Source organism: Onychostoma macrolepis, chromosome 21 (genome assembly GCF_012432095.1).
Source record: "Onychostoma macrolepis isolate SWU-2019 chromosome 21, ASM1243209v1, whole genome shotgun sequence".
In the NCBI taxonomy this organism is placed as follows: domain Eukaryota; kingdom Metazoa; phylum Chordata; class Actinopteri; order Cypriniformes; family Cyprinidae; genus Onychostoma; species Onychostoma macrolepis.
This window is the reverse complement of record NC_081175.1, coordinates 3568745-3591136: the sequence shown is the minus strand read 5'-3', so window position 1 is coordinate 3591136 and position 22392 is coordinate 3568745. Positions and strand designations below refer to the sequence as shown.

The 22392-nt window shown below is 37.1% G+C and overlaps 1 protein-coding gene across 1 annotated transcript in view; it reads left to right on the top strand.

Annotated features, from left to right (window-relative positions):
• gabra3 (gamma-aminobutyric acid type A receptor subunit alpha3) overlaps positions 1-22392 on the top strand; it is a 212813-nt gene that overhangs the window by 176327 nt on the left and 14094 nt on the right. Inside the window, exon 9 of the mRNA XM_058759002.1 lies at positions 12149-12354. Within this exon, the coding sequence (XP_058614985.1) occupies positions 12149-12354 (206 nt within the window). The remainder of the gene's footprint in view (positions 1-12148; positions 12355-22392) is intronic.

The window sequence follows — 22392 nt, the reverse complement described above, 5'->3', positions numbered from 1 at the left end:
GTGGACTCGCTCTCTCGTTTCATACAAACGCAGCTGCTGCCATTTTGTTTTGTACACTGTAATGGATTATAAGATAACTAACAAACTAGTACTGTAAGTACTAGTACTTTATTTATGTGGTGAAATGTTGTGTAATAAAAGTGGTATGACTGCACCGTATACCTTAAATGTCCGTCTAGTTTGAACTTGCCGCTTGCTAGCAAATTTTCACTTTTGTGGCAAGCAGCCGTGTAATAAGCGGGATAATGTACATCAAGCCAGTTGTTATCGCAAAATAAAGATGTACATTATCCCTTACTTAATTGAATGAAATCTCAATTCAAATGATGAAGGATTTTGACAGTAATCAGTGTTGAGCACTACTGTAAGGTTAACCCTGCCTGCTTTAAATGTTTCAAAATGATTAACAGTTTAAAATGTTAGAAATTTAGAAAAGTAATCAAATGTAATAAGTTACATTACTTTCATAAAGTAACTGAAAAGTTACACTACTTATTACATTTTAAAAAGGGTAACTTGTAATCTGTAACATATTACATTTCCAAAGTAACCTTCCCAACACTGACAACATGAGACACAGAACATAGGAATCACTGGGGTTTCAATCCACAATATATTACGGGTGAAAGTGATAAGTTGCTCTGGAGGGCAACTATGGAAACACACTAAGGACTAATGAAGCAAGGTAATCACAAGAAGTAAAATCATGAGAACTGGAAGTACATATCAAAATTCTACTGGTTCTAGTTAAAACTCAATATTGATTACAGACCACCCATATGAAACCACAGAATTAAATTATAAGGTATTGTTGTATGTAAAGAAGACAGTCCCATAAGGAGGTCAGTGGGGGAAAAAAAAGAGTTGCTGTCTATAAGTAGTCATTTCTACAGAGTGGTGGAACTATGATGTCACTTTGTAGGCAAAAACCCGGAAGCGAGTTCTCTTCTTAAGGAAACCAGTTCATAAGAGCATGTGATTATGTTTGTATTTGTGTGATGAGAAGCTATCGTATTTCGGTGACCATCATCAGAGTGGATATTTTTCTCCTCAGAGCGAAACATGATGTTTTGGGATGTACATGTGCTTGCATGTTTTTGTTATGAACAAGGACACTCATAACTGTTTGCAGATGATGCTCTAAATATTGAACTGCTTGCAAGCTCTCTTTTTTTTTCTTTTTGAGGGTCGGTCATTCACAGCACTATACAAGACTGAGTAAGGCATGGCTTAAGACCACAACAAAAAGACAGCACAAGGAGAAGTCAAATAATTCCAAATACCAATAATAAAACAAAAGAAAGAGAAAGACTAAAGTAATTAAAAGATAAAGAACCAATCAATAGAATAAAAAAAGAGTAAAAAAAAAGAAAAAGTAACACACTCAAGAAGACTAGCAAAAGAGTTACAGAGTTACAGAAAATACCAAAAGTAAAAACTAAATGAGAACACTAGATAAATAATTAAAGCAAGGGAACAAAAACAATAATAGTAAGGATACACGGATGCCATAACATGACTATAGCACAACAAAGTGTGTACATGCTGTATTTAACGCAAAATTGGAATATCGCATAAAACATTTGCGAATAAGCGCCATTTCCATCCAACGGGTCAAAGAGAACAAAATCTCTTCCTGATAAACTGGCACTAAATATCACTGATAAAAGTAGGAGTAGGCACTGAATATAATAATTTTCATATATAATAAATAGTTTGCACCTGAGAGCAAGCAGACAAAACACAATAAATGCAGTCATTGTTTTCATAGCTGGATGCTGCTGTTTGGGAACACAGTCTTGTAAGACAGTTCTGGGATGCAATTATACAGAAATACTTTGACAACAGATTTTGCTCAGGCTTTTCAGAATGACCATAACAATATTTCAGATGCTGTGCAACAAGATCGGTCCCAGGGTTAGGTTATGCCGTCCCATAACACAGAGTTACAAGACTTTTTGATGCGCATGGAGGAATTTATTCGCAAAGTGCATTTCCATCTCCCTTTACTCGCATTAACACTTTTTCACACAAGGCAAAAACCATCTCAAGCAAGCTTAAAAACTTTTGTGCAAATTAAGGGTTGTTGTTTTTTTTTGTTTTTTGTTTTTTTTTGGTGTTTCCAACATTAGTTGATGTGACTGCAAAACGTGCATAAAAAATGATGGAAACGGCTAATGAGGCAAGAGAACACAATAAATAGAGAGGAAAGCACACAAGGAGCAAGTGAGAACAATTAGTTAAACAAGGACTAGACATCAACTAAACGAGAGGGCGTGGTAAAGGTAAACAAGGAGCAGGACAAGGGGAGAACATGACCAACATAAACAAGATGTGCTCACACACAAACCAAACATAGAAATGTTAAATAAACAAGGACAAAATCAACAGAGCTGCCAGGACAGAGCCCTGATAATTCCAATCCTGTCATCTTCTAGTTTTCTTTCATTTTCAATGTCCCCAATGTTTCTACACCTATACTAAAGTTAGTATTTACCTTCGGTAAATATTGAATAATGCCACTTAGGTTCTTGTACTGCCACTGACCATTGTATTTGTTTTATCGTTTCCCTTTCGTCTCTTTGTTCTTTATAATGCTTCCTTTCCTTTATTCATTGTTGTCTTTTATCTTGTGCTAACTCCATAATTTTCAAGCTAAATCTAATACATGCAGTGTGACTTGCTCAGGTGTATAGTCATATTTCATCTTCACCATCTTATTCTTTGCGGCCCACCTTCACCATTATCCTTTGCACACCCACAACCTTCAAGACAGACTCCTTAGTATTGGTGTTCAGCCCACACAGGCTTAGATATTCACTCATATTTTAATATTGAGTGGTTTTCTTAAGCATGCATCACTATTACTTTTGCTCGTACTATTTATTTTTTCTAATAACCTATTAATTTATTAAAAAAAAAAAAAAAACATAAATGCAATAAACGCATACAATGATTTGAATACATTAAGATAAGAAGCTTTAAATGCATGAATGTTTCACCAATCATTAATACATATTCAGGTCTTTAGAGACCCGGGCCTATATATCTAACACGGATGGATCTCTAACTGCTGCAATAACATAAAACTCTTCCATGGTATGGAAAAAAACACTACAGAACTCAATGAGAATAATCAACTGTTTGGTTAGCAACATTCTTCAAAATATCTTCTTTTGTGTAAAAGAAAGACATTCATACATGTTCAGAATTTCAAATGATGAATGAATAATAATTTTTGGGTGAACTATCCTCTTAAGAGAAACCCTTAGTCCTGATCTGACTATCTAAAGCAGATTTTGAATAACGTATTCTGATATACGCGACTACTTTTATTCATTAGTTATATGTAATCTAGATCATTTATAACTAGGCCAAACAGACTGTGGTAATTCAGAATAGAACATTGTTTTCAGAATAGAACATCACATTGAGTTGTATTAAAGCAGTTGGCTGTTAAGGTAATCAAGAAGAAATAGCTAAGATACAAGCAGAAAAAAAGGCTGTTAATTTCCTTGTGTCAAAAGAATAAAAAGCTGTGAGTGTTCTGAATGCTGCAGTAATTAGTATCCTATCATACATCTTTTCATAAAGACAAGTGGGAGGTTGTATCCGACTGATTTCCCATTACCCAAGTTGAGTCTATAAACGTGACTAATCAGCAATCACACTCTGGGTAAGAATCGCATCATTAACTGGTCGCCACTCTTCTATGAAGAAGCCCCACCAGGCATGCTCTCCACCTCCATAAGAAATGCCACTCCATCTTGTGCAACTTTTTCTTCTAGTATGCTTCTGCTATTAACATTCACTCCTGCTTATTTTGTCCAGAGGAGTGGTGTTGAAAAGTGTGCCACAGCAACCCCAGGTGTTTCCCACAAGGCAAATGTGCGCTTATCAGCGATCTGAAGCCTGCTGTTTTTTGGAGTGCAAACACATGTCCGGAAGGAGCAATCCAAATGTTTCATCTTAAATGTTGAAGCCAACGTTCGTGAAGTTGTCTTGGTTGTGTGGAATCATAAATACACAAAATTATAAAATTTGGAACACTTATAGTGGTGGTCATGAACAGTTTTCTGACCAATTTTGAGGTCTCTATACCAACTCTACAGCACCACCACTGCTATGTAATTATAGCTGTTGTGTGAGCACTATTATAATAAAATTATAGCAATTATTACAGTTATCATTATAGTTATTGTATTTGGTGTGAAAGGGCCTAAAATTATCATGGTTATGTCCATATATTGTGTGATAAGTCGATACAGTAATTGTTGCGACAGACCTAGAATTAAAAATTTTTTCACTATTCAACCTTTAAATTCCATTCTGTTCTTAACAAAATTGGATGATCACTTGACTAAGTTGGACAGAAATGACAGAATTTTAATATACATATTTGTTCGAAAGTTATAATGTCACAAATTTAGGTTACAAAAAGGTTATAACTTTTGCAATGCAATCTGTTGAAATTAAAAATGGCATCCCTGCTGAAAAATCCAGCATTGCTGGTCACCAGCATAAGGTATGTTTTGCATGCTGGGACCAGCATGGAATGCAGGTTGCTAGTTTACTGGATCCCAGCACGGTAAGCAGGTGTGCAGGTGGACCAGCATAAGGTATGTTTTGTATGCTGGCACCAGCTTGGGATGCTGGTGTGCAGGTGGACCAACATTTGTTGTCTTTTGGGTAATGGTATGATCCCAGCAAGTCCACAACAAAATGTGTGTATGTGTTAAATATCACATTTCTTTTGAAATTGGTTTGTTTGTAGTTGCAATTTTACAAATTAATTTTAATAATTTATTTAATAAAGAAAAACACATGTTGCTGGTTACATGTTTACACAGTAAAATCCCCAGTGTTAAACAAGCACTGCTCAGTTTTCATATATCCTGATCTATAGAGAGTAAAAGTAACACTGAACCAGTGTTGTAGTTAGTGAAATAAAGTAGATTCACTCTACAAGTGATAACTGAGCATTAGTGAAGACAACTGTGGTTAAGAGGAACAGCAAGAACAGACAAAAAGTGAAGACGTCAGCAGAAACACAACAACTACTTACAGCCACACAGCCTTAAATGAAATACATATCTCATCAGAGGTTTTAAACAACTGCATAAAAAGAATTACCATATTCACTTATTGCAAACAAGTTTGGCTTTATTTCTTTCATATGGTACATGTACAAAGGTTGTTGAAGTCTGTTATCATTATGGTGATTAGTGCCCTTTTGTTGGGCACTTGGCCATTGACTTTGGTTGAATTAACTATGTTTCAACAATTATTGAAAGTACACACTATCACTATCACTATTTTTTAACTATATGCACTTTTTGAAATCAGTGACTGAAAGTTGGATTTGGACATATGTGACTTCCCAGATAAGGGGGAAAAAAAACAACTTTCAGTTTTGAACTTTCATTATTAAGTTGTTATTAACTGTCCCACTGAAAGAGCTCTTCTCATAACCTCTGTTATCCAATGTACACAAGCTCTTTTTAGCTGATTTATGTACAGATCTTATGAAACGGGAAATGAAATTCCTTTGAAACGTTTTACCAGTTTACCAGTGACATTGATTAATATTGTAATCAGAACTACAGCAATTAAAATTTTCAGTTCTACTTTCTGCAGAGGGAACAAAAGAAATTACAAAATTATAAAATAATTCAATAAATCATGTTTTAATGGTAAACCATCGTCACCAGCTCCATTTTGCTTGAACAGCATGGATATGCTGGTGCACCAGCTAGACCAGCACTATACCAGCATAAACCAGCCTGGACCAACACTACACTAGCATTAATGAGCATAAACCTGCCCTGACCAGCACTAACCAACATAAATCAGCCTGGACCAGCTAAGAATTCATGCTGGTTTATGCTGGATTTTTCAGCAGTGATGCTTCATCAGCACCCTGATCTGAGCAGTCCATGCCACATTTAACAAATTAATGAATCAATCAATCAATCAGTCAATCTTGTCCAGTTAACCAAAATCGCGTCAAGACCAATTTGCACAGAAATGACTAAACAGATTTTTCGTATTCACTACCAATCTCAGGAAATCCCTTTATAAAGTCCACTGTGTCTGTTTGTTGTCCTGTTTGCATGGTAATCAGAATCCATTCTTTCTAATGTGCCTTTTTGGCTAAGAGGTTAATCATAAACTATGTTAATGGTAATCAACGAAAGTGCAATAAAAGCCCCCATACTTTGTGTTATACAATCTTTATTTTGCACCAGTACTAGAGAGTTGCTAAACTTTTTGTCATTGTTATTTAAAGCAGTCATCAGATGCAAAATTCACTTTACAAGTTAAACATAGATGTGTGTTGGAAGTGTGTGTACACATCCATCCTATAATGATAAAAATCCACCCAGTAGTTTTTTTTTTTTTTTTTTTAAATCCCTACTTTAAAAATCCCCTTTCTCAAACCAGGCTGTTCTGAGATTCCTGTCAGAATGACGTAGTTCTGCGCAGGCCACTCCCACGATAGTTGATTGACAAGACAGTCTTACCTTAGACCTGCCCTGAGTTTTGTGTTTTGTTGTTGGATGTAATAATGAGCATAGCAGTCGTCATTTACTCATTTCGTCATTTACTACTTCTTGCAGTCTGCTCGTCACCCCACGGAAGAGAGGGGCGGGGTCAGCAGAGCTCATTAGCATTTAAAGCAACATGGACTAAAAAACAGCTAGCTGAAAACAGAGCTGATTTTGACAGGGTTAAAAGGGTGATAGATAAAATAAAGATTTTTTTTACACTACCATTGAGAAATTTTAACCAAAGTATGTTATAGACTTTTCATTAAGACCCTAAAGAATCATATCAACTTGTCGAAAATTGGCATCCGATGATCCTTTAAACAATAAAAATAAATATCTATTATTCTGCATACTATACTATTTAATGAACAATGTTCCCTGAGGTCCTCAGCTTTGTCTGTGCTTAAAACCACTGTAGTTATGCTGGTAGGCTCCAATCGAGAGGTACTAATGAGGTGTAGCGCGGACCCTTATTGATATTCCACAAGGCTCGCACACCTATGTCTGCAGATGTGATGAAATGGCATGCAGCTCAGGCTGTTGGCTGGACATTGAAGTAATGGAGCGGTCAGGCTGGTAGACAACCAATTCTAAATGTAGTGTTTTCCAAGGTGCCCGGAGGTTGTACTGTGTAGGTCTTCAAAGCCAGCTCCCCTGAGCACTAAACCTCAGCAGCTTTAGCACACCAATCTGCCATCTGACTACTGCCCATAGATTTGGCAGTAATCATAAATGGCTGTTTTCTGCTGAAAAATATTTTTGCCACAGGAGTTAGTTCTTGCTGAGATGTTGCCCACTCTTCCACCAAGGCACTTGCAAATTCTTGAACACGTCTGGGGGGCACACGAGTTTGGGAGACAACATGGCGTGCTATTGCAAGGATGAACACCTGTCCTTTCTGTTGTCTCCCTGTAGCATTGTCTTGGGCTTAGATTACAGACATTGCTGTTTATTTTTCTTGCTACATCTGCAGTCCTCATGGCTCCTGCAGCAGGACTATGGCATGTTCATGCAGGTGAGCAGGGAGCCTGGTCAACTTTCTTCTGGTGTTTTTCATAGTCAATTGAAATGTGTATTTACTGTCTTTAGTTATTGTAACTGTGACCTTAATTGTCCACTATCTGTAAGCCCAAAGTGTCTTAAGGACTGTTCCACAGGTGCATGTGCAATAATTGTTTATGGCTCATTGAACTAGCATGAAAAATATTGTTTAAAGTGTCCCTATTCTGCCACTTTTAAGGTTCCTAGTATTGTTTTAGGAGTCCCCTACAATAGGTTTACATGCATTCAACGTCAAAAAACACTTTTGTTGTTTCAAAATACACATTTAATATCACCTCGTTTTCCATCGATTCTCAAATGCGTAATTTGAAGCAGTTCTAAGATTCAGTCTCTCTTAACCCCTCCTTTCAGTGAGCCTACTCTGCTCTGATTGGTCAGATGCCCCAGTCTGTGATTGGTCTACCGCGTACAGCGCATGTCAGAAACAATATGCCCATTGCCATGGTTCTGTATTTTGAACGTTCGATAGAAAATATAAACATCTATTATTTATCATACTTACAGTTTGAGATTCAGTGGAGCCAGCTGGTCCGAATAAAGTGGGTACTGAGCCATCTTTCAAGAGCAAGTGTTTTGTGAATCCCACGTTGAACTTCCAGAGATAAGATAATCATTCGTCACTAAAATGATGGGAACACAAACAATATTGGGGTTGTACTGTTAGAAAAAATCAATTTTAACCACAGCATCATCTTTCAGAAGTGAAAATAAAATAATTTTACTTTCACAACATCTTGACATGAAACCACCATTTAACCACATGAACAAGCAAAAGTGTTTGAGGGCAGGATCACAGAAGCAGGATTTGAAAAACCGATGACTCGTTTAGGCTGTTCAGAGCCGATTCTGGATTCTGGATCCCCCCTCACAATGTAAAGTGCTTTGAGTGCTTAGAAAAGCGCTATATAAATGTAAGGAACTATTATTATTATTATTATTATTTTATTTGGGAGACAAAAAATACAAAGTTCTGGCATCAAACTCTAGATGGCGCAGTCCGATAGATCTAACTCAATATGATAATGACATCATCACATCACAGCTGATTGGTTCACTCCTGTATTAGTAGCCAATGAGCTTGCTGCTCAACATTAAAATACTTGGCTAGTGTTTGCTGTAGCGGTAGCAGTGCACTTCCGAAACCCTCCACCTTTCCCAGATCTGCTATGGGGTGATCATGTGTACTATGGTGGTTATTCATATGTTATATGTGCAGCAGCAGTATTTCTTACATGCTCACAACAGCATGTTGTGGATGTATTGGCAGTAGCAAGTCTCCTTACTTGCTCTGCTGCAGCAGCAGCATAGCAGGTGTATTCCGCCAAGACTAAATATATTAACATTGTCATGTACATTACCATGCCTCCGAGAGTTGCCATGACAGCACTTTATTTATCGTGCACTTTCAGCTGTACACCTTTGCAGATCGTTTACATTCACATACAGCTACATATATGTGGATGGGTGCCTAGATTGGATAACTGTTGCAGTGATGGACTTCTGCAAGACTTCTCCCATCTCCATACAGGATCTCCGGAGCTCAAACAGACTGGTTATCATGATCCTAGTCATCTCTCTTACCAAGGCCCTTCTTTTCAAATTGCTCAGTTTGGCCATGTGGACAGCTCTAGGAAAAGTCCTGGGTTGTGTTTTCTAAAAGCATTGTAAGCATTACAATATACAATGAGTACATCATAGAGACTATTGGCGCCAATTAGTGCCTTACAGTGCTTTTGGGAAACAAAATTGGTTGTTCAAAAATATCATCCATTTAATAGTTATGGAGACCAATATGCTCTTCAGAACCTTCAAAGCAGCAGAATTTTTTGTAGTCTTTCCAAGATCCATGCCTCCACACAATCATATCTCTGGTCTCTGCTTCCTTTGACCAATTCCAATTCCTTTGACCTCATGGCTTGATTTTTGCTCTAACATGCGTTTTCTGCTTGTAGACATTATTTAGACAGGTGTTTGCTTTTCCAAATCATGCCAAATCAATCAAATTTACCTCAGGTGGACTCGAATCAAAGAGTAGAAAGATGCCATAGAGAAATTAAATGTAACTGAACTATATTTGTTATCAAAGTGACATAGTAAGCAGGGTTCAAATATGTATGTTGATGTAATATTTGAGTCTTTTGTTTTGTTTTGTTTATTATTTCTTTCTGCTATATTTAGCATATCTCTGAGATCTCTGGGCTCCTATGTTTTCACAAATGTATTTTTTTGCTTTGTTATTATGGGGTTTGAAATGAAGATTTTGAATATACTGTATATCTATATATATATTAGATGATATTTACTTTTAGGATGCCAGGTTGTTTGTTAAAAATTGGATGAATCTATAATGTAAACATTTTTCAATATCTAAAGAATTATAAAACAAGGTTTCAGGAAAATGACCTTGGAATTAGCCACTGTTCAAATTATGCACAGAAGAAAGCATCTCATCCACCTCACTAAAAAGCAAAGCCTGTGTCAGTATTTCTAGGCTGATGCATCATCTCACAAACATCGCTTTGAGACTGATATTTAATCAATCTCTGGATAGCTGCCAGTTTCTCAGATCTCCTTTGATGGGTCTAACCTGACATTTCACACAGATAATCCTGTTTTGTCATTTTCTTCACCGCTCCACAGTGTAATGTGTAATTTATGGTTTCAACACACGCAGCACATAATAGGCAACTGTCTCTGCAGAGACGATAGCAACTTGTGTGACATTCTTTCTAATGTTCCCATTGCTTTTCACTCCATTTCCAGATGGAGATAATGCCTAATGAAAAGTTTAATGAGAATCTTCTTTGCCATTCGACTTTTTGACACTCTACAGATCCTCATCAGCCATAGATTTCAATTTAATTGTCAGCCACTGACATTTATGGGAGCAAACAGCGCTCAGTATTCATTTGAATAGCAGCCTCTTTTCAACAGCACACCATATATTGCACATTATATAGCTATGTTTTATTTATGTAGCACTCTTATGTAGTTTTATTTGCACTGAAGTCAGAATGCCCCCTGGTAATAAAATACCAGTATATTCCTGGATTCTCTTCTAAGCCAGTGGGCAGTGAAAGACCGAGAGACGAATGCATATCTTGCATCTATTGCATCTATTCGGAGCCATTTTCTTTTTTTGCTTTTTTTAATCATCAAATTTAATTTTGCAGAATTGAAGGGTCATGATTTAATAGCACAACCAATTTTGAATTGCATTTGCTGCCCTTTAGCAGTCTATTGCTAAATGGTGGGTCATTCCAAAAGATCAGATCAATATCACAAATCAAAAATGCATATGCACATTATGGCCTCTACTAAGATTGTTTACACACAAAATTGTACAAAATGTTTATACACAAAATTAAAAATACCTTATTATTTACATAAGGCTGAAGTACACATAACACAGTTTTGGTTCTTAGTTCATTTTAAGTTTCACATGATGAATAACTTGCAGTTCAGTAAAAGAGTTTGATCAGTTTATCTTTTTTTTTCAATTGCTTACAATTTCTGAAACTATGACTCCTTTTCTCTAAATTCTACGCACAAAAGATGCACACAGCATGCATCTCTTGCAAAGGCAAACACGTCTTTTGAAACTATTTTAACTCATAAAAATGGGTTTTTTGCATAACTCTACACACAAATGTCAAATGATTAGCCATATACACACCAAACTGCACATGGATATGACAAATATAAAACACTACTACAGTATATTGTGTCTTTTGCTTGTTCAGTCTGCAGTGGAGATTGTGTGTGCGTAAGAAACATAAAAAAAACCCCATGAACACCTGCAATGGTGTTTCTTATTTATCATATCTGACAAATGAATGAATTAGACAGCATGCCCGGTTAAAGAACTCACCACTCATCACTGATATATGTTGCAGTCTAAAGCCCATAATAATTTCTTATGAATGTTACTGTGGTGTCAGAGCAACACATTGCCAGTGTTTACTCCCATTTCCTTTAAAAGCTTCCATCACTTACAAGGATGCTTCTTTTTAGCCTATGACACCTTGCGCATTGGCATGAATCCCAGTGCTGAGAGCTTTCATTTGGAGGTGAAATCAACTAAAACACTTTCACAAAGTAAAGTGGTACATATTATAAAAGCACCTGTCCTTGAAACTCTCACAAATGTTCAGTTAACTTTCTAATCACAGTTGATTGGATGTTTTGAGACCATAGAGCACCATTTTATTTTAATTTGTTTTATTTATTTATTTATTTATTTTTTGAGCTCTCCTCAAGCTATGGTAGAAACCAGGGTGGCTAAGTGGATAGTGCTATCACCTCACAGCATGAATGTTCTGGCTCAAGATCTTTCTGTGTGGAGTTTGCATGTTGGCTTGGGTTTATTTACTTGATGTTTCATTTAAGGTGGCATTATTCTTTCACATAATTTCTTTGTCACTACTGGTTAGATACATTGGCTAAATCAACTAAGACAGCAACTGACATTGTAAAAAAAATGTTTTCTGTTATCTTGACCATGACATCTAACACTTAACCATTTCTGTTTTTAGGTGTCACAACAGTCCTGACCATGACGACACTGAGCATAAGTGCCCGGAACTCACTTCCCAAGGTGGCCTATGCAACAGCTATGGACTGGTTTATGGCAGTTTGCTATGCTTTTGTCTTCTCTGCTCTCATTGAGTTTGCCACTGTCAACTACTTCACAAAGCGCAGCTGGGCCTGGGATGGTCAGAAGGAGGCCCAGGAGATGCGGGTAAGATCTTGTTCAATACACTAGAAGTAGGCTGTCACAATGTTGTGAAAGTACAGTAATACCTGTACAATTGTGTACAGTACACGTGAGTGCTTATGTTCTATAATACCATGTCGTAGAGATAATGGATGTAATGGATGATAATGGTTGAAAAAAAATCTGAAAGAAGTTGCTTTTTATTTCTTTTTCTGAAAATGCAGAACGCTTTATTAAAGCCTGTGTACTTTTAGAGTGTTTCTCAGTGTGATCAATCACTGTTTCGTTTTCCAGTATTGATTTGTTTTTACAAAGTTACTCCCCACAATAAGCAATAAATATTCAGCATATAAATCCTAAACTAATGTGGGCTTTTTTGTTAGCAAGCTTGTCACTATTGTGGTTGTTCCTGTTCAATAAGTTTGCGGCTTCCAACTGTCTCTCTCTCGCTCTCCCCACTGCTTTTGCTTGCTCTTGATTATTGCCACCCTCTGTCCTGGCCCTGATAACCTCTGAAAAATGAAGTGCTCAGAGCTAATGGATGGGAATTGCCAGAGAGAAAGCTCAGCAAGGTGCCGTATTGCTCACAATATGAGGAGATATTGTACCTGTAAACCGGTAATATAAATTCCTGTTTCGTACTGTTGTTCTTCTTCAAAACTGCTTCTTCATTAAATGTTCAATAGAATGGAAATTTTGTGTTTCTGAGGAAAGCATCGAGAGCAGCTGCAGAGTCTCTCACAAGACAGTACAATGCAAATCTGATAGCACATATAGACTTGGACATGGAAGTTAAAGTCGCTGTTAAAAATGTAGCAATGAAGCTTAAAAGTGACATTTTCTGTTTAGAATAAAAGTTAATAAACATAATTTAGTTTAAAAGCATCTGCTAAATGCATAAATGTAAATACAGTTATATACGTAATATAGGCTAATAGACAGGGATGCACAAAATAAAAAATGCGCTTGATAAATAAGTAGTGGTCGACCGATATTGGTCTTTTGACAGCCGATGCCGATATCTTGGAAAGCAGGATGGCCGATATAAAGCCCGATATATTTGTATTTGTTTTAATTAACATTTAAGACATTTGAAATCATTTGAAAATGGATAAAAAAATTAATTTGTAAAATAAACATACTTTAGATGACAAAGTATTTTTCACAAATAAATAAATATTTAATACAAATGTAATTAAAAAGGAAGTTAAACACCGTAACCAACAGAGCACTCAGTATTTTGGGAAGTTTGTGTGCATTGGGAATCTTTTTTTTTTTTTTTTTCAAATAAAGCCAAGGTAACACTCATTTTACATACAGAACACATGCAGTGAAAGTGACATGAATATGACAGTGGGCAAATGCATAAAGTGCAGCATAATTTTAAATCAGAAATTTAATGTTTAAAGAATTAAATTCGCACTGAAAGTCATGCAGAGAACACACGATCATGCAGGATACACATGCACACTTCATAAGATCTCACAGGTTTGTGAAATTAAATGTTCATTAGTCATTCAAAGATTTGTTTAAATTATATAAATGAGAATTTGCTGAATGCTGACGGCAAACGAGAAAGTATTATAATGTTTGCCTTTCTATTACTAATAATATAAAGGCAATCGTTATAATACATTTTTGTATATATTTTAATCCCTTTGTTTAACAGTTCTATCTGATTATTAGACAGACTTCTTCTATCCTTATTAGATAGAACTATTAATGACGGCGGCGAACAAGAGGGAGAATGTGAGCACTGTGTGCTCGGGTGCTGCCACTCTCAGCGCCGTCAAAATACAAGTCCCACCTCGAATGCATTGGCCAAACAGAAAAACTTATCGGCCGATGCAAATATTTGAAAAATTCCAAATATCGACCGATATATCGGCCTTGGCGATATACCGGTCGACCACTATAAATAAGTTCAGGTCACTCATTTGTGTACCGACATGGTTGAGAGCTGTTAATGCACAATCACTGTTTTAGATCGACTAACTGTAACGCTGTATAAGATTTCCTTTCAAACTGAAAGAATAGGCTACTGTTTGTGCTGCCATTTTACTCCGAGCAAAACGCAAAACTGTGACACATTCACTGCTGTGTTTCACTTGGTAGTGCTAAAACGGCAGTGCATATACTTGTAGCTTAATTGTGCTAATTGTAGCTTTAAAAATGATAAAAATTTATTTTAAAAAAATAAATAAATGAAATTGAAAGTGAAATATTTGTATTGTATTTGTTAAGCGTGCTATAAAATAAATGTATTTTTATTTAATACTCAGTTTTTGTTTTAAATTAGTATTGTTGTACTGTATTTATAAAGTGTAATAATGTTATTATTACTATTATTAATCATTGTATTGTTTTATAGGTATATTTAATGGGTCACGCTATGTAGTGTGAGGACCAAACCAAATCTCCAGGTGCTTTCATGAGAACCAGACTGAAAAACGTGCATCCCTGTTAATAGAGTTTAATTAAAGAAGTTAACACATATGCTTAAATTAAGAAAATTTCAATTAAAAAAAATGTAGTTCCACAAAAGTTGTTTGCACCACGCTCTTCCGTCGCTTGATCTTTCGTTTAGGTGCGTTAATCCATTAAATCACTTATTATACAATACCATGATCCGCACTCACATGAAACAGTCTTTTCTTTTTGTTTTATTCTACATTTATCGCCAATAGGACAAGGACACAAACGTTTCGGCTCAAAGGCCTTCCTCGGTGTGTTAAACAATACAAATCCTCCACCCACTTTTTAAATCACCAATTTGACGTCATCGTTCATTTACCAATGTTCATTCATTAAAAGCTTACGTGCTCCATTTCAATATACAACAACTTGCATTTAAATACCACCCCCATTATCATAACCACCTTTGCATTACAATATACTTCTTATTCGAACATAAATTACCTCGGAATTAATTTTTATCACTCTTGTATATACTAACAGTTAAAATAAACCATCACCAGTCTTTACTTTTGGAAAATTCAATGATTAAAATCATCAGACATGCATCGTCATTAATAATCACTTATTTCCACACTGAATGCTTGAGATCTACTCCACAAAATATTACATATTGATTCGACCAATTATTAAAGGAACACAGCGACATCCAACTCCTCATTCATGCCATTTGGAGTTAGTGATTTAAGTTTATGGGTAACACTTTACAATAAGGGTACATGAATAATCATGTACTAATGTCTAAATTAATACTTAATTCAACACATACTAATGATTATTAAGGGAGTTAACTAATTATGAACTAACGAAGAGCTATCTTTAACTACAAACCCGATTCCAAAAAAGTTGGGACACTGTACAAATTGTGAATAAAAAAGGAATGCAATAATTTACAAATGTCATAAACTTATATTTTATTCACAATAGAATATAGATAACATATCAAATGTTGAAAGTGAGACATTTTGAAATGGCATGCCAAATATTGGCTCATTTTAGATTTCATGAGAGCTACACATTCCAAAAAAGTTGGGACAGGTAGCAATAAGAGGCCGGAAAAGTTAAATGTACATATAAGGAACAGCTGGAGGACCAATTTGCAACTTATTAGGTCAATTGGCAACATGATTGGGTATAAAAAGAGCCTCTCAGAGTGGCCGTGTCTCTCAGAAGTCAAGATGGGAAGAGGATCACCAATTCCCCCAATGCTGCGGCGAAAAATAGTGGAGCAATATCAGAAAGGAGTTTCTCAGAGAAAAATTGCAAAGAGTTTGAAGTTATCATCATCTACAGTGCATAATATCATCCAAAGATTCAGAGAATTAGATTCATCTGTGCGTAAGGGTCAAGGCCGGAAAACCATACTGGATGCCCGTGATCTTCGGGCCCTTAGACGGCACTGCATCACATACAGGAATGCTACTGTAATGGAAATCACAACCTGGGCTCAGGAATACTTCCAGAAAACATTGTCGGTGAACACAATCCACCGTGCCATTCACCGTTGCCAGCTAAAACGCTATAGGTCAAAAAAGAAGCCATATCTAAACATGATCCAGAAGCGCAGGCGTTTTCTCTGGGCCAAGGCTCATTTAAAATGGACTGTGGCAAAGTGGAAAACTGTTCTGTGGTCAGACGAATCAAAATTTGAAGTTATTTTTGGAAAACTGGGACGCCATGTCATCCGGACTAAAGAGGACAAGGACAACCCAAGTTGTTATCAGCGCTCAGTTCAGAAGCCTGCATCTCTGATGGTATGGGGTTGCATGAGTGCGTGTGGCATGGGCAGCTTGCACATCTGGAAAGGCACCATCAATGCTGAAAGGTATATCCAAGTTCTAGAACAACATATGCTCCCATCCAGACGTCATCTCTTTCAGGGAAGAACTTGCACTATAGTGCTTTATATTTCATCAGCAACAAATGACCTTTCACCTCATCCCCTTCATTTTTCTTTTCTCCTCCTATTCCTCTTTGTCTCCCACTACCAGGATTCATTTTCCAAAACACATAATCACCTGTGCTCTTGTTCATATTATCCTGAGATTCTGACTGCTGTCATAAGTTTTGCAACTGAAAGTTCACACATGGGTAAATGTGTGCTATTTGTGTTCATTTTGTGATTCTTGAGGTAGTTATATTGTGTGTTTGAGTTTTCTAAATGAGAACATGGTTAAACCTGTGCAAAATTATGTTGTTCTTGTGTAGAATTTTGCAGAAAACACTGAGCAAATTGGAGCATGTGTGAACACAGGTGAAATGTGTTAAAAGTTTTGAGAAACGTGTCTTTGTTTCAAGAACTGTATGAATGGTTTGGAAAATTGTGCCAAATGAATCAGTTACAGTGTGTTAGCAATCGAAAAAAACTGTAAACAATTCAACGTTAACCATAAAGGGATTTGAGACATTATATGGTACAAATGATAATTCCTTACTCAGAACTGCAGTTTGTTCAGTGGATAATTATTTGTCCGATAAATTGAATACAATGTTCTCTTGGTGATTTAAATCAGCACAATTGGGTAAAGTTCCTCCCGAAGTTTTTTTTTTCCTTTTCCCCGACGTCCTCTTCTAGTCGGTTTCAGCGACGAGGCTGGCCCAAAAAAAACTTTCTTTGTCGAGATGTCATTTGAGAAGACGACGTGTAAGAATCGTCTGATTCTGAAGCACTTGTGAGTCTTAATCCCCCTCCTTGTTGTTGAGGTTTGGGTCTCTCAGACATCCAGGTGTAAACTTTGTGATCTTTATAATCCATTGTGTCTCTCTTGAATTTATGAATCTTGATATTGAGCAGCTCCGTTCTGAATTTATCCGGTTTTTCTTCCATTTTTCTCTGAAGATCATCTAGTTGTTTCTTGTCAAATTGGTGGTTCATTTCCATCTTATTACTTTCAATTTTTTTCAGATAATGATCCCATTTCCTTTTTTGTAAACTCAACGTTCAAAAGCATTTGATGACAAAAACAAAACAAAACAAAACAAAAAAAATGTACTGTTTTATGCATTTATGTGCTTACAAAATTGGATAAAGCAATACTGTACATGCTGTTTTGGACAAAAAGCTGACCTTTGAAATGTCACACTGACAAAACATGTAAGAAAGAGTCCATGCAGAGTATAATACTTAAATTTTCAAAACCTTTATTTCCAAAGGCAGCAATTGTACAGGTTACTCAGCAACAGCAACAGCATCAGCATCAACATTCTCATCATCATCTCATCTCAGGTCTGGGTCAGGCCATAATATCTCATCAACATCACACATTATGTTTGCTCTTGCGAGGCAGTGTGGAAAAAATGCCCTTGTGTGCCTTATATAACCCTGGATAGACTCCACAGTCACATCTCCACAGGCGTCCAGCATTGCTTCCAGGAGGTTTTGGTGTAAGTAGGGGTTGCGGTCATGCACTTTCCACCACCATGCTGAGAAAAATTCCTCAATCGGATTCAGAAATGGGGAATATGCTGGCAAAAAAAGAACAGTGAACCTGGGGTGGGCATTGAAATAGGTGTGAACCAGAGCAGCACGATGGAAACTCACGTTATCCCAAATGACAACATATTGGACCTGCTCTGGTTGCCCTGATTGCCCTGGCTCCCCTTCCTGTTGAAGAATGTTATCGTGCAGCTGATTTAGAAATTGAAGGAGTTGTGCCGTGTTGTATGGACCCAGTTTGGCATGGCGGTGGAGGACCCCATGATTGCTGATGGCTGCGCACATAGTGATGTTGCCTCCCCTCTGGCCAGGAACTTGTGTGACCGCATGGTGACCAAGGATATTGCGCCTTTTTGTCAGGTTGGGTCAGCCATGACATCCAGCTCAAAGATTCTCTACAGAAGTAAAAAAATAAATAATACAAATAAAATATTACAGTACTGTACTACAAATACAGTACTGTATTGATGTGCAGAAGAGACAGGCAATATTCTACACACTGTAAAAATTCTGTACTGTATATCAGTTACCTGCACATATTGGAATCAGTGATCCTTAACTCTGTTTGAATTCCTTTCATAAGGCACACGGTACAGCTGCTTTGTCCTTATTTGGTTCCTCTGAATGATCCGGTCAATAGTGGAAATGCTGATGCTGTCAATTCCTTGGAAGACTACCTGGTCTTCAACTATTTGGGTTTGAATTTCCCTCAAACGGATGGCATTATTGGCAATTACCATATTCACCAGGGCAGTCTCCTGCTCAGCTGTGAGAAGTCTTCTCCTACCTCCTATAGATGGCCACCTCTCAGTTCTGCAAAAATGAAAGGACCATTACTGAATTATGGTCATCCATGACTGTGGCAAAAACTACACTGAAAACAAAGTGGGGATTGAATCTATATGCACTACATCATTACATATATCACAGTACAGTAACAAAGCAAATTGCCTGTTTTCCCTCCTGAAAGTACAGACAATAGATGCAACTGTGTAACGGCTTAGGTTCGGTTGCACTAACTGTCCAGCTTCTTTCATAGTCCTCCCATGTATAAGTACATGATGAACTAGGGTGGCACGGATTTCATCAGAGATTACTTGTCTTAGTCTTAGTCTTCTTCTTCTTCTTCTTCTTCTTCTTCTTCTTCTTCTTCTTCTTCTTCTTCTTCTTCTTCTTCCTCCTCCTCCTCCTCCTCCTCGCTGTTGTCTTGCAATGTCAGCATTGTTAGGATCCATTGTTCCAAAGCACATGGACATTGCTCCAGGTTCCATTTAATGACCCTTTAATTCTGATTGGTGTGTTAACAATTTTGAGTCTTAGGCTATATCCGAAATCAGTCCCTATACCCTCAAATAGTGCACTCTCGAGTGCACTCATTCAATCCCACAATGCACCGCAAAAACGAGTGTACAACCGATGTAGGGTGTTTCTCAAACGGAAGGCTGCATCCTACAAAGGTTGCATATCTCGGCTGCCACGTCGCTGAAGGCCATCTCAATCGGAAGGATCCTTGGAAGACAGCCTTCGTTTCGCGTCCTTCTTTCAGCTGAATTTGAAGGATGCATGGGATGTCACCCTTCAATCACCCACAATCCTTTGTACCCATTCCATTTCATGAAAATAAACTGACAAAAAACGAGTCAGTTCTCAGCTTGTCTGAATTTATTATGAAATCTAAGACAAAAATAATGTTTTCGGACATGAAAGGATAGATGTTATCTTTTGTTTTGGTGTAAATTACTTACTAAACGCTAAACTGCCAATAATTTATGCCACAGGGAGATCATAGATGGCAGTTTTTCATTGTATTGCATTAATAGAAAGCCAAATAATATAAAGATTTGTAATACAAAGGTTTTTTTCCAAAACTAAGTTTTATTAGTGTTTTTGTGCCGTGATGGTAAGGGCGGGAACATATGTGACGTAGCCACGCGCACTTACTAGAGCGTCTCATTCTAGCGTTTATATGCCGGTGAGGAGTCTAGCCTACAAGACTCTGAAGGACTGAAGTAAAAAGGACGCAGCATCGGTAGGATCCAGCCGTACACTTAACGGCTAGAGAATCCCCATAATGCACTGTGAGAGTCGCGCGCCGAATGAATTCCCGCGTCTCGCCAGAAGATGGCGCCCGCAGCTGAATCATCCATTCATTCATTTTAGAAGCGCTCGTCCACGGCGTAATACAGCGTAATACAAATACAACACAGGTACACATTAATTGTAAATTGACTATTAGGGTTTATACATAATTTCCGTAACAGAGTTCAAGATAAATCCTTCAATCTTACTACTGGAGCTGCCCGTTTCAAATGATTATTAAACAGCAAGCAAATATGCAAAAGCGGCAGTCCTTCCGGTGCACTCAGTGTCCGAATTCACTCACTTGTTTTCATTCACTCCTTCCAGTGAACTGTATGAGTGGACTAATGTAGGGAATAGTGAATGAGGGTGTAGGGGGCGATTTCGGATACAGCCATAGTGTTTGCACCTGGAGAAAGGTGTGCTCTTTCAGTTTAGCTTCTGATGACTTGAGATAATTATATTGAGAGCATGTGTTTCCTGAATGAACTTACAGTGCAATGAATGATTTATTTGGCCACTTTTGTGAAAGTTTTTACAGAATGAGTTTTGAATTTATGTTCGAATAAGAGGTATATTGTAATGCAAAGGTGGTTATGATAATGGGGTGGTATTTAAATGCAAGTTGTTTAAATGCAAGTTGTTGTATATTGAAATGGAGCACGTAAGCTTTTAATGAATGAACATTGGTAAATGAACGATGATGTCAAATTGGTGATTTAAAAAGTGGGTGGAGGATTTGTATTGTTTAACACACTAAGGAAGGCCTTTGAGCCGAAACGTTTGTGTCCTTGTCCTATTGGCGATAAATGTAGAATAAAACGAAAAGAAAAGACTGTTTCATGTGAGTGCGGATCATGGTATTGTATAATTAAAAAAAAAAAATTACAAACAGTTTTTGCTCAATATTTGCAAAAATTTGAAAGCAGAAAGTGTGTATTATCATCAGACTTACTTTGCCAAATGGATTCTGTCACCATATTGCGTGGCTGTGCTTGTGGTCTCATACTTCATAAATCAAGTGAAGCTACTGATAATTGGTTATGTGCAACAGGCTTCACTACACTCTGTATTGATGGGTAGGCCCTTGGCCTCTTGTGCCACTGGTACACCCAAAGGAAAGTTATTGGCTGCTTTGAGTCAGTTTAAAATTGCTGGTCATTTGAGATAGAAGAGAACTGAATGGCTATTTATAGCCCAGAAGAGAATGATCGAAAACAGAAGAAAGCTCACAGATGAAAGATAAATTGAAAACAGGCTCACTGGTGTCTTTGGCTAAAGAAAAAGCCAAAAACTGATTTGTTATTGTTAAAAAGAAAGAAAAGAAAAGAAAAGAAAAAAGAGCAGCACAAGCAACAGAGACAATCAGGAAGAATGAGAATACGTTTGTAAGAAAAGGAAAAGAGAATGATTAGAGGACCAAGAAATGGGTTGGTATTGAACACTGATGAGAAATTGAACTGTTGAGATTTCATCTCATTTGCTTTACCACAAGGGTTGGTGGGGTCACATGGTCACTGCTGAGCAAGTGGTGGGATCGCAAGAACATGAGAGGTGACTAACTGCAGACATTATCTAACTGAACTCGCTCTATACTGGATACTGGTTACTGTACTTATTCCTTACTGTAATTCGGATCGAGTTGGACACTGACCTTGGTGCTCTCTGAGGTTCACTTGTCTTTGGAGCACAGATTGGAATTACAGATTGGGGTTGGTGTGATTTACCTTAGTGAGAAGGTCTTGCACTGGGCATTTGCTCTTTTAAAGTCTCACCACTGTTGGCAATCACTCTCAATTGTTGCTGATAAGAATAGTAGTAACATCTGATTACATGATATGACTTCTGTAGCAAACTTAAAAATAAATAATAAATAAAAAACACACCCAGACAACTACTAACAACACAATAGCATTGTTGTAGATCATTTTCCATGAGTAGACAATGCTCATATTTAGTTTATAAAAAAGGTTTTGTTCATAAAATACAGTTGCATATTATTATTGTTGTTAATTAATCCAATTGTTAAATGTGTAAAATTGTCACTGTAATGTGGAGTACAATGTTACTAT